At 45.5% G+C, this 15,148-nt stretch overlaps 1 protein-coding gene across 1 annotated transcript in view; it reads right to left on the bottom strand.

Moving 5' to 3' along the window:
• phf1 (PHD finger protein 1) overlaps positions 1-15,148 on the bottom strand; it is an 84,109-nt gene that overhangs the window by 11,937 nt on the left and 57,024 nt on the right. Inside the window, 2 exon segments of the mRNA XM_034174273.1 lie at positions 12,760-12,792; positions 12,795-12,987. Of these exon segments, the coding sequence (XP_034030164.1) occupies positions 12,760-12,792; positions 12,795-12,987 (226 nt within the window).

Below are 15,148 nucleotides of genomic sequence, written 5' to 3' on the forward strand. Positions count from 1 at the left end.
ACGCGTCAGACGCCAGCCGGGTGGCTTATGTTATTAATCTGCTTCGAGGAGAGGCATGCGCCTGGGCTACGGCGCTTTGGGAGCAGAATTCACGGCTCCTAACGTCTATACTGGGTTTGTAGGGAGTTCAAACAAGTGTTTGACCATCCTAACAGAGGCGAGACCGCTTCGAACGTGCTGCTGTCTATGAGACAGGGGCACCGTAGCGCAGCCGGTATGCAGTCGACTTCCGCATCGCGGCAGCGAGGTCCGGCTGGAATAACGTTGCGCTCCGCGCCTCCTTCGTAAATGGACTGTCCCCGGTCCTGAAGGAGCACCTGCTGGCTAAGGAGGAACCGCGGGATTTTGATGGCTTGTCGATTTAGTTATACGCTTAGACAACCGTTTAAACGAGCATCGTCGGGAGCAGGCCGGGGGGCGTGACCGGGCACGAGCCGTCCCTCCCCCTTCCGGTTCCGAAAAGGTGACGTCGTCCCCACGCTTCACTGCCAGAGAGTTCCGTGTGGCTACAGCTCCCCCTGCTGAGGAGGCTATGGACACAAGCAAGGCCAAAGTGAAAACAAACATCAGACAAAGGAGGCTGGCCCACGGGGAGTGTTTATCTGCGGCTCTTGTGAGCACTGGCAGAAGGACTGCCCCAAACGGTCAAACTACAACGCCCGTCCTTAGAAACTGGGCTAAGGGTGGGCCATAACACGCACGCGGGGAAACCCGCAAATCTGCACGAATCCCAGTAACGATCCTTTGTGGGGATTTAACCCTTCACGCCCCAGCACTGGTAGACACGGGGTCGGAAGGGAATCTGCTAGATAGCAGATGGGCAAAGGAAGTAGGGCTCCCCCTGGTGGCTCTGCCGGCACCATTGCAGGTGCGAGCACTAGATGGCACCCTGCTTCCATTAATCACACATCAGACACAACCAGTGACCTTGGTTGTGTCTGGGAATCACAGGGAGGAGATCGTGTTCCATGTAACACCATCTATCTCCCGAGTGATTTTGGGATTTCCATGGATGGTGAAGCACAATCCCCGGATAGATTGGCCGTCCGGGGTTGTGACGCAGTGGAGCGAAACCTGCCTCCGGGAGTGTTTAGGATCCACGGTTCCTCCCGGCACGACGGCTAATGAGGAGGTTAAAGTCCCCCCCAATCTATCGGCGGTGCCAAAGGAGTACCATGATCTTGCTGACGTTTTCAGCAAAGATCTGGCGCTCACTCTTCCCCCGCACCGACCGTACGATTGTGCCATCGATTTGGTCCCGGGTGCTGAGTATCCGTCCAGTAGGTTGTACAACTCTCACGTCCAGAACGCGAATCAATGGAGTACATCCGGGACTCTTTAGCTGCTGGGCTGATCCGGAACTCCACCTCCCCGATGGGTGCTGGTTTCTTTTTTGTGGGTAAAAAGGACGGCGGACTCTGTCCATGCATTGATTACAGAGGGCTGAACGAGATCACGGTTCGCAACCGATACCCGTTACCTCTGTTGGATTCAGTGTTCACGCCCCTGCATGGAGCCCAAATTTTCACTAAATTGGATCTTAGAAACGCGTACCACCTGGTTCGGATCCGGAAGGGAGACGAATGGAAGACTGCATTCAACACCCCGTTAGGTCACTTTGAGTACCTGGTCATGCCGTTCGGCCTCACTAACGCCCCCGCGACGTTCCAAGCTTTGGTAAATGACGTCTTGCAGGACTTCCTGCATCGGTTCGTCTTCGTATATCTGGACGATATAATCTTTTCCCCGGACCCTGAGACCCATGTCCAGCATGTACGTCAGGTCCTACAGCGGTTGTTGGAGAACCGGCTGTTTGTGAAGGGCGAGAAGTGCGAGTTCCACCGCACTTCTTTGTCCTTCCTGGGGTCTCATCTCCTCCAACTCCGTCGCCCCTGATCCGGCCAAGGTTGTGGCGGTGAGAGATTGGCCCCAACCAACAAGCCGCAGGAAACTACAGCAGTTCCTCGGCTTTGCAAATTTCTACAGGAGGTTCATTAAAGGTTACAGTCAGGTAGTTAGCCCCCTGACTGCCCTGACCTCCACCAAGGTCCCTTCGCCTGGTCGGATCGGTGCGAAGCCGCGTTCCAGGAGTTGAAACGCCGGTTCTCGACTGCACCAGTTCTGGTGCAGCCTGATCCTGATCGCCAGTACATAGTGGAAGTGGACGCCTCTGACTCAGGGATAGGAGCCGTGCTGTCCCAGAGCGTGGAGGCTGATAAGGTTCTCCATCCTTGTGCCTATTTTTCCGCAGGTTGACCCCAGCTGAACGGAACTATGACGTCGGCAATCAGGAGCTCCTCACGGTGAAGGAGGCTCTTGAAGAGTGGAGACACCTGCTGGAGGGGGCATCGTTGCCCTTCACGGTTTTCACGGACCATCGGAACCTGGAGTACATCCGGACCGCCAAGCGGCTGAACCCAGGCAAGCCCGCTGGTCTCTGTTCGGGCGCTTTGACTTCTGGATCACGTACTCCCCGGGACCAAGAACCAAAAATCAGATGCATTGTCCCGGGTGCACGAAGAAGAAGCCAAAGCGGGGCTGTCAAACTCCACCGAGACCATCATCCCGAGTCCACTGTCGTGGCCTCCCTCACCTGGGACGTGGAGAAGACCGTCCGGGAGGCCCTGGCAAGGAGCCCGGACCCGGGGACCGGCCCCAAGAACAGACTGTACGTCCCACCAGAGGCAAGAGCTGCCGTATTGGACTTCTGTCAGGGTCCAAGCTGTCCTGTCATCCCGGAGTGCGTCGGACCGTGGCAGTGGTCCAGCAGCGCTTCTGTTGGGCATCCCTGGAAACCGACGTCCGGGACTACGTCCAGGCCTGTACCATCTGCGCCAGGGGGGCAAGGCAGACCATCGGAGGACTTCGGGACTCCTCCAACCCCTGCCGGTGCCTCATCGCCCCTGGTCTCACATCGGCCTGGACTTCATCACGGGCCTCCCGCTGTCCCAGGGCAATACCGTAATTCTCACGATAGTGGACCGGTTCTCCAAGGCGGCCCACTTCGTGGCCCTCCCAAAGCTCCCGACGGCCCAGGAGACGGCAGACCTTCTGGTCCACCACGTCATGCGGCTGCATGGGATACCATCGGACATCGTTTCAGATCGTGGTCCCCAGTTCTCTTCGCAGGTGTGGAAGAGTTTCTGTAAGGAGCTGGGGGCCACCGTGAGTCTCTCGTCCGGGTACCACCCCCAGACAAACAGCCAGGCAGAGCGGGCTAACCAGGAGCTGGAGCAGGCCCTTCGATGCATCACCTCCGCGCACCCGGCGGCCTGGAGTCACCATCTGGCCTGGATCAAGTATGCCCATAACAGCCAAGTTTCGTCTGCTACCAGCCTCTCCCCTTTTGAGGCATGTTTGGGGTACCAGCCCCCATTGTTCCCGCTGGTGGAGGGAGAGGTCGGTGTGCCCTCGGCCCAGGCCCACCTCAGGAGGTGCCGCCGGGTGTGGCGGACAGCCCGCTCTGCCCTGTTAAAGGCCCGGACGAGGGCCAAGGCCCATGCGGACCGCCGGCGTTCCCCGGCCCCCACATACCAGCCCGGGCAGGAGGTGTGGCTCTCGACCAAGGACATCCCTCTGTGTGTCGACTCCCCGAAACTGAAAGACAGGTTCATTGGTCCATTTCGTGTGCTCAAGATCATCAACCCGGCCGCAGTGAAGCTCCAACTCCCGGCTTCACTGCGGATTCACCCTGTTTTTCATGTTTCCCGTCTAAAGCCACACCACACCTCGCCCCTCTGTACTCCGGGACCTACGCGCTCCTGCCCGGCTCATTGACGGGGAGCCTGCTTGGACAGTCCGCAGGCTCCTGGCCGTCCGTCGTAAGGGCCGGGGGTTCCAATATCTGGTGGACTGGGAGGGGTATGGACCTGAAGAACGCTCCTGGGTGAAGAGGCCCTCCTGGCCGATTTCTACACAAGACATCAGGACAAGCCTGGTCGGACGCCAGGAGGTGCCCGTTGAGGGGGGGGGGGGTCCTGTTATGTGGGCCGCTGAAGAGGAGGTACTGCTGGCCCACCACCACCAGAGGGCGCCCTGCTTGGAGTGCGGGCTCCAAGCACGAGAGGGCGCCAGACCCAGAAGAAGTGACAGCTGTCATTCATCCCCTGCACCAGCTGTCACTCGTTCATCATCATCATCACCATCATATAAGCCGGACTGCAACTCCACCTCCACGCCGAGAAATCGACTACTACTGAAGAGGTAATTTCTCTGCTGACTGACACTTTGTGTGATAACCTGAACTTCTGTTGCAGCCGTTTCCTGGAGTGTTGCCTTGTCTGGGGAATTGGCGTTTGGTGTGACAGCGACGGCTTCGCCTCACATCCCAACCCAGATAAGTGGTTAACCAGGAGCTGCACAGTGTGTGATTGGAGGTGGAGGAGCTCCCTCCTAACTGTGTATGGACTGTGGATTACTGAGTGTGCGGACTCACACTCATTCATCTTATCTCTGCTTTCTGCCAGCAGTACCAGGGTCGACAGCCGAAGACAGAGGCCACCTGGGGACTCGGGACTTGGCGCTCTGGTGTTCTTCAGGCCGTTGGTGGTGGAAGCCGTGTGGGACGCGGCTTCTCTCTCGTCGGGGGTCTTCTATCTTCGAGCCTGCCCACACGTCACCTGGTGTTAATTGACTGTGCAAATTTCTGTGAATTTAGTTGTGTATTATCACAACATTAAATTGTTACTTTTGGTTTACTCATTGTCCGTTCATTTGCGCCCCCTGTTGTGGGTCCGTGCTACAACACCTTCCCAACACTTTGTTTGAAATTACAGAGGTCAAACGTTTCCTGTAGTTTTTCACCAGGTTTGCACACACTGTAGCAGGGATTTTGGTCCACTCCTCCATACAGATCTTCTCTAGATCTTTCAGGTTTGGAGTTTCAGCTCCCTCCAAAGATTTTCTATTGAGTTCAGGTCTGGAGACTGTCCAGGCCACTCCAGGACCTTGAAATGCTTCTTATGGAGTCCCTCCTTAGTTGCCCTGGCTATGTGTTTTTGGGTCATTGTCATGCTGGAAGACCCAGCCATGACCCATCTTCAGTGCTCTTACTGAGGGAAGGAGGTTGTTTGTCAAAATCTCTCAATACATGACCCCATCCATCTTCCCTTCAATACAGTGAAGTCGTCCTGTCCCCTTTGCAGAAGAGCACCCCCAGAGTATGATGTTTCCACCCCCATGCTTCACGGTTGGGATGGTTTTCTTGGGGTTGTTCTCATCCTCAAAACATGGTAAGTGGAGTTGATTCCAAAAAGCTCTATTCTGGTCTCATCTGACCACATGACCTTCTCCCATACCTCCTCTGGATCATCCAGATGGTTACTGGTGAACTTCAAAGGGGCCTGGACATGTGCTGGCTTGAGCAGGGGGACCTTGCTGCCTTGCAGGATTTTAAACCATGACAGCATCATGTGTTACTAATGTAATCTTTGTGACTGTGGTCCCAGCTCTCTTCAGGTCATTGACCAGGTCCTCCTGTGTAGTTCTGAGCTTTCTCAGAATCATCCTTACCCCACAAAGTGAGATCTTGCATGGATCCCAGACCGAGGGAGACTGACAGTCATCTTGTGTTTCTTCCACTTTCTAATAAATAATCATAACAGTTGTTGTCTTCTACCAAGCTGCTTGTCTGTTGTCCTGTAGTCCATCCCAGCCTTGTGCAGGTCTACAGTTTTGTCCCTGGTGTCCTTAGACAGCTCTTTGGTCTTGGCTATGGTGGACTATGGTGGAGTGTGATTGATTGAGTGTGTGAACAGGTGTCTTTTATACAGGTAACAAGTTCAAACAGGTGCAATTAATACAGGTAGAGTGCAGAATAAGAGGGCTTCTTAATGAAAAATTAACAGGTCTGTGTGAGCCAGAATTCTTGCTGGTTGGTAGGGGATCAAATACTTATTTTCAGCAGTAACATACAAAGAAATTATTAAAAAAAAAAATACATTGTGATTTCTGGATTTTTTTTTTTTTTTAAGTTTAGGTCTCTCACAGTGGACATGCATCTAAGACGAAAATTTCAGACCCCTCCATGATTTCTAAGTGGGAGAACTTCCAAAATCGCAGTGTGTTCAAATACTTATTTTCCTCACTGTATATATTTAACTGAAATTTGTGATCCAGACAACCAATGATTTGTAAAGGAAAATCATGAAAATTATCAGGGGAGCCCAAACCTTTGCATACAATTGTACATATCCTTCAAAGAGCTAAGGTCATTTTCCTCAAAAGACTTAAATCGAGGGTCAGTTTTAGCTGGCAAATATAAATGGTCATTACATGTAAGCATACTCGGACTGATAATCTGTGATTTTTGGGCATTTGCCCGGTGGCTGCACGTTTTCACGTGCGTGGCCCAGCCCTCCCATATTTATAGAGATTATGGAAATACAGTGTTCTCGAACCGTGCGCTGCTGTCAACACGAGGAAAGTCCGTGATCGGTGAAGCTACAGCATTTAATCGGCGCAGCTGCAGAACCACTTCCTGAATTTGTGTCAAAATAAAAGTTCTGTAGTGTTTCACACACGGCGCAGTCTTATTCTAGGTTTCAGTTTTGTTTGATCACACAACGGTGACTTACATCGAGCACAATGATTGACATGACCAACAGCCAATGACAATTGGAGAAGCATAGGGTGGCCAACCAGATTGCAGGAAGAGCAGGCGGCCGCTCCCGCCCCTGCAGTGTTGCCAGATGTACGATAATTATCGTATTTGTACGATAGTTTTACCCTCTGTACGATGTACGATCAATAATGGGAAAAAATCCAAAATGTACGATAATTTCAGTTGGTTGCCCAAACACGCATCTCTCTCTGACACCCAAGAATCATTTTGCAGACGTTGCACTCAGGCGGCATCAAAGACACACCACACACAGGGCTGCTGCTGGCTTTGGCCACCCGGGACAACGTCATTTGAAAGCCCGCCCCCTCTCATACAAAGTAATGAGTTCCCATCCAATCTCTGCCGTGACAGAAAGATTCCCCAACCAACACCTTTTTTTTCGAAACTTTATTTCAACAAATGCAATAACAAACGAACAAAACACAAGAGCAAAGAGATATACAAGAAAAATAAAAAAAAGTTCAAGTTCCTTATGGAGGTGTCAACATTTTTTCTGTGTTGAACAAAATCTGCACAAGTGGCATCGGATGACGACAGCGACCTCGAGGTTGAATTCGACTCTTTCTAGTCTGGTAATTAACACGTTTGTGTACATTCACAGAAAAAAAAAAAAATCTTTCTAGTAGTGCGTTCTAGTTTCCCCATTACTATAATTACTGTTTAAAAATGTGACATAAAATTCTTTGGAAATTAAAAAAACAACAACGCTAAAATAGCTAAGTTGTATGCGTTTTGTTTGTGTACGATCATTTCTCCCATAATACGATAATTTTGAGGTTTTGGTACGATAGTTTCCAGAGGTGTCAAGTAACGAAGTACAAATACTTCATTACTGTACTTAAGTACACTTTTTAGGTATCTATACTTTACTCCATTACTTATTTTTCTGCCTACTTCTGACTTTACTCATTACATTTTCACACAAGTATCTGTACTTTCTATTCCTTACATTTTTAAAACAAACAGCCTCATTACTCTTGGCTTCAGTTTAATGTATATATATATATATATATATATATATATATATATATATACGAGGGCTGTCCATAAAGTATAGGTCCTTTTTATTTTTGTTCAAAAACTATATGGATTCATTCATATGTTTTTACGTCAGACATGCTTGAACCCTCGTGCGCATGCGTGAGTTTTTCCACGCCTGTCGGTGACGTCATTCTCCTGTGAGCACTCCTTGGGAGGAGTCGTCCAGCCCCTCGTCAGAATTCCTTTGTCTGAGAAGTTGCTGAGAGACTGGCGCTTTATTTGATCAAACTTTTTTCTAAACCTGTGAGACACATCGAAGTGGACACGGTTCGAAAAATTAAGCTGGTTTTCAGTGAAATTTTTAACGGCTGATGAGAGATTTTGAGGTGATACTGTCGCTTTAAGGACTTCCCACGGTGCGAGACGTCGCGCAACGCTCTCAGGCGCCGTCATCAGCCTGTTTCAAGCTGATAACCTCCACATTTCAGGCTCTATTGATCCAGGACGTCGTGAGAGAACAGAGAAGTTTCAGAAGAAGTCGGTTTCAGCATTTTATCCGGATATTCCACTGTTAAAGGAGATTTTTTTAATGAAAGACGTGCGGACGGGTCCGCGTGTCGGGACGCAGCCGGCGCGGTGCGGCGGCACAGGAAAAACACCTCCGTGTTGATAACCATTTGTTAAAATCCAGGCGGCTTTTGATGGCTTTCAGTGGAGTGAGTATATGAGAAATTGTTTAACAGCTGAACATGTTCCAACTTGTCCTTAAGGCTTCCAACAGAGGTGTTTTGGAGGAAGTTGAAGAAAATGGTCCATGACAAGGCTCCAACCTGCAAAGCTGATCTGGCAACAGCAATCAGAGTAAGTTGGAGCCAGATTGATGAAGAGTACTGTTTGTCAATCATTAAGTCCATGCCTCAGAGACTGCAAGCTGTTATAAAAGCCAGAGGTGATGCAACAAAATACTAGTGATGTGTTGGAGCGTTTCTTATAGTGTTTCTTAAAGCCAGAAAGTTGCCATTTGAAATGACTTTAGTTTTGTGTCATGTCTGTGATCTGCTTTTTTTCTACAAAATTAAACAACTGAATGAACATCCTCCGAGGCCGGTGATTCCATATTTTTTTCCAGGGGTTGTAGGTAAACAATGAAAAATATATGGATATCTAGGAAGTTAATTCATTTTAACAGCCAGCACATGTCCAGCTATTGAAAGAAGTAAAAGGCTCCATCTCTGTTACTTAGCGTAAAATATTTTTAAGTATTGTTTTTAAAAGTGGGGAAATTACATTCCTGCAATGAGCGGACAGATCAAGTGATCTGTTTGGAGTTCTGTTTGGAATACCAAAGTAACTCCTAACCCTATCCAGTAATATACCATGACTGACCGCATTAAACGCAGCATTAAGATCAAACAACAGCAATACTGTGGTGGTATCTGAATTCATTGCAAGCAGATCATTCACCACTTTAGTAAGTGCTGTCTCTGTGGAGTATTGAGGTTAGTGACAGGTTAATAATTTTCAGCATAGTGAGTCCAAGTGTAGCCCACAGGTCCTTAAACAGTTTAGTTGGTATAAGATTACTATTCAACTAGCAATCTTTATATTCTGTTACTTTATCTCTGAAATTGAACTTTTTTCTGGCATGCAAAGGATAATTTCATTGCTGTTAAAGATTAAAATAAGATTGCAAGACACTGTCAGGGAAATGTTCACATCAATCAGATACGTTGGATTTAATTTAAGCAAATATCTACTCTCAATATCAGTAGTTAGGCTACTGAGCTCAAATGAGGTGTGATTTTATGAGGCTTAAATATTAAAACAGGCATTTTCAGTCATTCCAAGGAAAAATTATATAGAGAAGTAGAGCAGAGAAAGATTTTCATTCAACAAAACATCAAATCTAAGCTCGCATCTCTCGTGCCTTCTGACAATCTATAGCTGACCTTTCAATTGTTTCAATTGAAAGATACAGATCTTGGAGATCTTTATTAAATTTAAATAAAAATTCAATTGTATTAAATTGAATGGTGTTATAGTGAGGTCTATCACATGATAAAACCTGTTATGGAGGTACACTTTTTATTACTGGTGGTTACATATGATGTGTGTATACATTGTACAAAAGTAGTTTTTAAAAACAAACAAACAAAAACATCAACCGAACAGGAACCTGACAACTAATCACTCAAAGAAGACCTCAGGAAGAAAAAAGTGCTATAATGTTAATGTCTTGTTTCCTCCTATTTTGTTTTAACTGGTGGCATTCCACCTGGAGTACAACCTAGCAAGCACTTGACGGGTATCAACAAACAATCGCAAACACACAAGTACATTCCTCACCATTGCCTCGAAAGGTTCAACACATCCCTTCTAACAAACTACACAGTCAGTAAGGAGAATGAAAATGGCAACAAAACAGCCTGAAACATACAGATTCAGCAGATAAATCAACATATTTAAATAAAAGTGTTTGTAACAGTAGAAATACAATTTGTGTTGAGCTTTTCAACTATCAGCTTTTTTTTCTCCTCCAAAAGATAAAACTAACAAATGTACGCTGTGTAAGTTTTATTGAACAGACTGCTGGAATAAACCTCTGTATAAAATATAAACTCTGTAACTTGCACCACAGTTTTGTAGATTTACTGTATGTATCCTGCACAAATATGTCTACAGATGAATTAAAAGTGTAAAACATAACATTTTCTGCAGAACATATCTGAGCGGAATGAATACAACTGATCAGGCGTTGATTTTTTTAAATCACTTGTTCTACTTAGAAATTTAAAACTAAATCTGGAACACACTCAGAATTAGGAGCTTTGACTCCAGTGTTGTATTGTGAAGTAACTTGGATAGATTTGTTGGAAGAAAGAAAACCTCGCCCTGGAGACATCAGATGTTTCAGCAACATATTTCTTTTGTTGTTTGTTTGGAATGTACGGTTGAGTACAGTCTCAGCCAATGTCTGTATTCATCAACTGAGACTCACTGAATATACGCAGTAAACCCTTGCTGCAGCTGTCATCTGATTGCAGTTGACTCGTGTCAGCCCAGCAGATCAGTCAGTAGGTACATACCCCATATAGGCACTATGCAACCATTTAAAAAATGTAAATTATTCTGTATAGCAATATATTGTTAATATATAATTCCATCTAGAAAACAAAAGGACATATTGTGGCTCTTACATACAGTAGTCTAAATGTAAATTATGTATGACAAACATCTACCAGAAATAACAAACCCCATAATAACATGTTACAATCTGCTTTGACACATATGGTGCTTAGAAAAAATATGCAAACCTCTGGGGAATTTATTATGAAGTCAAACAAAATCTTTTTGCAAAAATCCAAGTGTATGAATGGTGTCGGAATGAATGTAGAGCAGCTAAACTGTGTCACAGTGTTATCAGCAAGGTAGTAAGCTATCTTCTCCTGTGTTGTCACCAATGACACAATCCCATGTATCGAAAGCAGCCCATTCATCACTAATCATTTTCTCCATGAACTCCATGCAAATTTTAAGCACAGGATGATCAATGCAGTTTTACTTCATTTTTAAAGAAACAACAAAGAAGTCAACATGTTAAAGTTGTTCTTATTCTGCTCTTCTACTAAATGCACTCAATTAAAATTTTAGATGTAATGCATATTTAGACCCTGATTCTGAAGTCAAGTCACGTCTGGGAGCATCCGCTGGTGCCGTACAGTGGTGCATCCACCACACGACAAAAGAGTTCCAGGTGGCAACCACGCAGGCAGACCACAGATCCATCCCCACCTAGTGAAGGTAACCACAAATCTGATGCAGCCGGGTGAAACATGCCCATCCTTTGGCCTTCTCCAGCCACTGCGGTCCTCAACACTGAGGCACCTACGTGCTGGATCATGCACAGAGAAACCCACCACGTCCAAAATGTCAGAGGTACTAACATTCCCTCACAATGCAAGGGATTCTCCTAATCTGAGCATCCCTAAGTAACAGATTGTTTGACACAAATCCAGTCTTGGGGTACTCAAGGATCTGCTGAAAGGACATAGTACTAAAGACAACCAGTCACTGCCTTAGGTTACTGATTAGCATCCACATCTCACAAGTACTCAGACAGGAAGCTGCAACACCCTAAAGACTTGGACCTTTGTCTTCCATTGCAAAACAACTCTGTCCATCAACCTCAAGACGTCATAAAATCTTCCCAGGCATCTCAGACTCTCAAAGACAGAGGACCCAGAAGTATGAATGTCATTGATGAGGTAAGTGAATCTCTCTTCAAGTTTTAACATTTTCACAGCACACAGGTAGATTTCTGACAGCTGAATCTAGGAAAGTCACAGAAAGCCCAGATCTTAGTCTTGCTCCAGGACAATCTCAAACCCAGACACTCCAATTCCTTGCTCAGCTCCTGAAGTGCTGCACTCAGCATTGTCCGTGAAGTCGAGATCAGTCAACGTTTCCTCACAAACAAAGGCTTCTTTGCCACTGGTTTCCACAACCCTACCCAACACCCAGTCCTTGTAAACACTGAACAGTGTAGCAGCCAGAACACAACCCTGACAAATGCCAGTTTTCACTGGGAGAACTTCAAAGTTTCTTCCCCCACTTTGTACAGCACTCACAGTATCTGTGTACAGACTGGCTGGGATGTCCACCACATCATTTGTTGTTTATGCCATCATTTGTGTGATCTAGTGCTGTGCACCTGCTTTACTAGTTTACATCAACAAATTAGCAGGAGGTTTGAATATTTTCTCTTCGTGCTATAAAATATGAGGATGCAAAGGCATTTTCCAAAGATAACAGTACAAATATCAGAGAAACACTAAGTATAGTAACAAGTAGTGAGGTTATAATTATGTAGAATAGAGGTGATACTATGAGAGCAACCTGGATTCGTAACGTGTAGGTATTTTTTTCCTTTTTGTTTTCCTTGTAGTTTAAACATTGCCACATATTACACACAGTTATGTGGCAAATGCACAACAGTCTTTGTGTCTCTGACTTCACTCTTTCACTGTCTCAGTACAAACTCACGTTGTCCCACTCCACAAGGTACTGAACCTTCCCATCCGGTGTGACTCGTCTCGCCAAGATTCTTACCGCTTCTCCACCTCCCCAGCTCCTTGCTACTGTCCGTCACCTCCGACTCCCATCCCTGCTCCTCCTCCTCCTGCTCCTCCTACCCTCCCCCTCCTCCCACCCCGGCCTGATAAGGCGGCAGATCTCGTAGCAGGAAAGGTGCGCAGGGCTCCAGCTGCTTCTGCACCGGCTGGTGTTGTTGGTTGTGATGGTGCTGGTGGAGGTGGTGATGGCTGCCACTGGAGTTGACAGGATAAGGGAAGCAAGGTGGTGGCAGTCTGCAGGTGTCCTCCATGCTAAACAAGAAGCATTTGTTTCACTCTATAGGCGCAACCAAATATACATCATATCTAAAATGTAGTGTTATTATTTGCTATAGAGTGACGCCACATGACCCAAACTATCTGAAAATACACTGTAGTTGTCCAAAGCGGGATCGTCACAGGATATGAAAAAAGTATTTTTACCTCAGCCAAGGAGGTTATGTTTTTGGTCGTGTTTGTTTGTCTGTCTGTCTGTCAGCAGGATAACTCAAAAGGTTTTGAACGGATTTTGCTGAAATTTTGTGGAGTGGTTTGAAATGACAAGAGGAACAAGTGATTAAATTTTAGTGGTGATCCGGATCACAATCCGGATCCAGGAATTTTTTAAAGGATTCTTCACCATTGCGGGGTAGGGGGAATTTTGACATTCTATAACCTGGCAAAAATTATGGAATCACCGGCCTCGGAGGATGTTCATTCAGTTGTTTAATTTTGTAGAAAAAAGCAGATCACAGACATGACACAAAGCTAAAATCATTTCAAATGGCAACTTTCTGGCTTTAAGAAACACTATAAGAAATCAGGAAAAAAAATTGTACTGAGTACTGTTTGTCACTCATTAAGTCCATGCCTCAGAGACTGCAAGCTGTTATAAAAGCCAGAGGTGGTGTAACAAAATACTAGTGATGTGTTGGAGCGTTCTTTTTTTTTCATGATTCCATATTTTTTTCCTCAGAATTGATTGATTCCATATTTTTTTCCCTCTGCTTGTTCTAAAAAAGTAACCGTTACTCACTGCCACAATTTTTTTTTCTTGATTTCTTATAGTGTTTCTTAAAGCCAGAAAGTTGCCATTTGAAATGACTTTAGTTTTGTGTCATGTCTGTGATCTGCTTTTTTTCTACAAAATTAAACAACTGAATGAACATCCTCCGAGGCCAGTGATTCCATAATTTTTGCCAGGGGTTGTAGTTTCTAACTCCACAAAAACAAGGCAGAAAGGCTTGAAAAAAAATTAGGGTGTAACATAGTCAAATGTTCTATCAAACAACAAAGTCTGGTGATGATCGGATCCGGATTCCGGATCCGGTGATCCAGAATATGCAAAAATATAGGGAAAATAGAAAATGTGTCAGTGTGAGGTGACAAATAAAGCTAGAGATGCACAACTAACACCAAATTGTAGCTGAATCTGTACTGATTCAGTAAGGTGTCATCAGATTTGATGATGACCACATTTGCTTCAAATGTTATGGAGCTAGATCCAGAAAAAAACCGCCATTACCAAAAATTCGTTTTTATACAATAACGTTTGAACTAATAAAGACATAAAAGTGATTCCAAGTTCTAGTGGTAAGTTTTCATGGTCAAGGATGTCAAATATAAAGGAAAGAAAAGTGTACCGGTATGTATCATAGTTTTGGTTGTAACACTGAATTGTTGAATAGATCACTGTCCCAAGGAGGGAATCTCTTTAGGGTCAGTGACCCTATGGCCTTGTTTAGAGAAGTGTTTCATAAATGTTAAAAAAATTCATATATTTGCAGTTTAGTTGAATAATAAATTGAATTTTGTCTCTTATTTGTTTTTGTCTATAAGCACATGCAATATCAATATCAGTGCTCAGATGACAGTAGCTTCTGGGAAAGGTGCAAGTTGCAATAAACTGTGATGCCAAGCGCTAAGGATACATGCTATCCAGTCACAGCAGATGAAACTTTTTTTTACTACTGAGCAAACATCACTGTTAGACTTTTTTAGGTTCAATGATTCCACAGCGTGTAGATGTTATGGCGTCAGTGACCCTATGGCCTTGGCGGAGGTTTGCACTCTCTGAGTGCTTCTAGTTGGACATGCATTATTTTTGAGATATTTATAGAAAATTCACCAAAAAATAACTCTGTTTGCTTGTTTACTTAAAAAGTTGATGCAGTTGATGTCCCTCAAGGTTCGGAGGATTCATAAGTCAGAGTTGTATCACAATACATGGTCTGAAGTGCATAGTGTAAGTGGATTTGTCCCTGATAGGCTTTATTTTTATTTTGTTTTGTTTTTTTGGATATTGGATCTTGATGTGTGCAGAGCAGCACGTTTTTTCACAGTTATATTGATGACAACACTTCCTCTTCAGAACACCAGCAGCTATGCGTGTTTCTCCAGAGAAAGCTGGAGTTGTGTCAGCACCGGCATCCGG

Source organism: Thalassophryne amazonica, chromosome 7, assembly GCF_902500255.1.
Source record: "Thalassophryne amazonica chromosome 7, fThaAma1.1, whole genome shotgun sequence".
Taxonomy (NCBI): Eukaryota; Metazoa; Chordata; class Actinopteri; order Batrachoidiformes; family Batrachoididae; genus Thalassophryne; species Thalassophryne amazonica.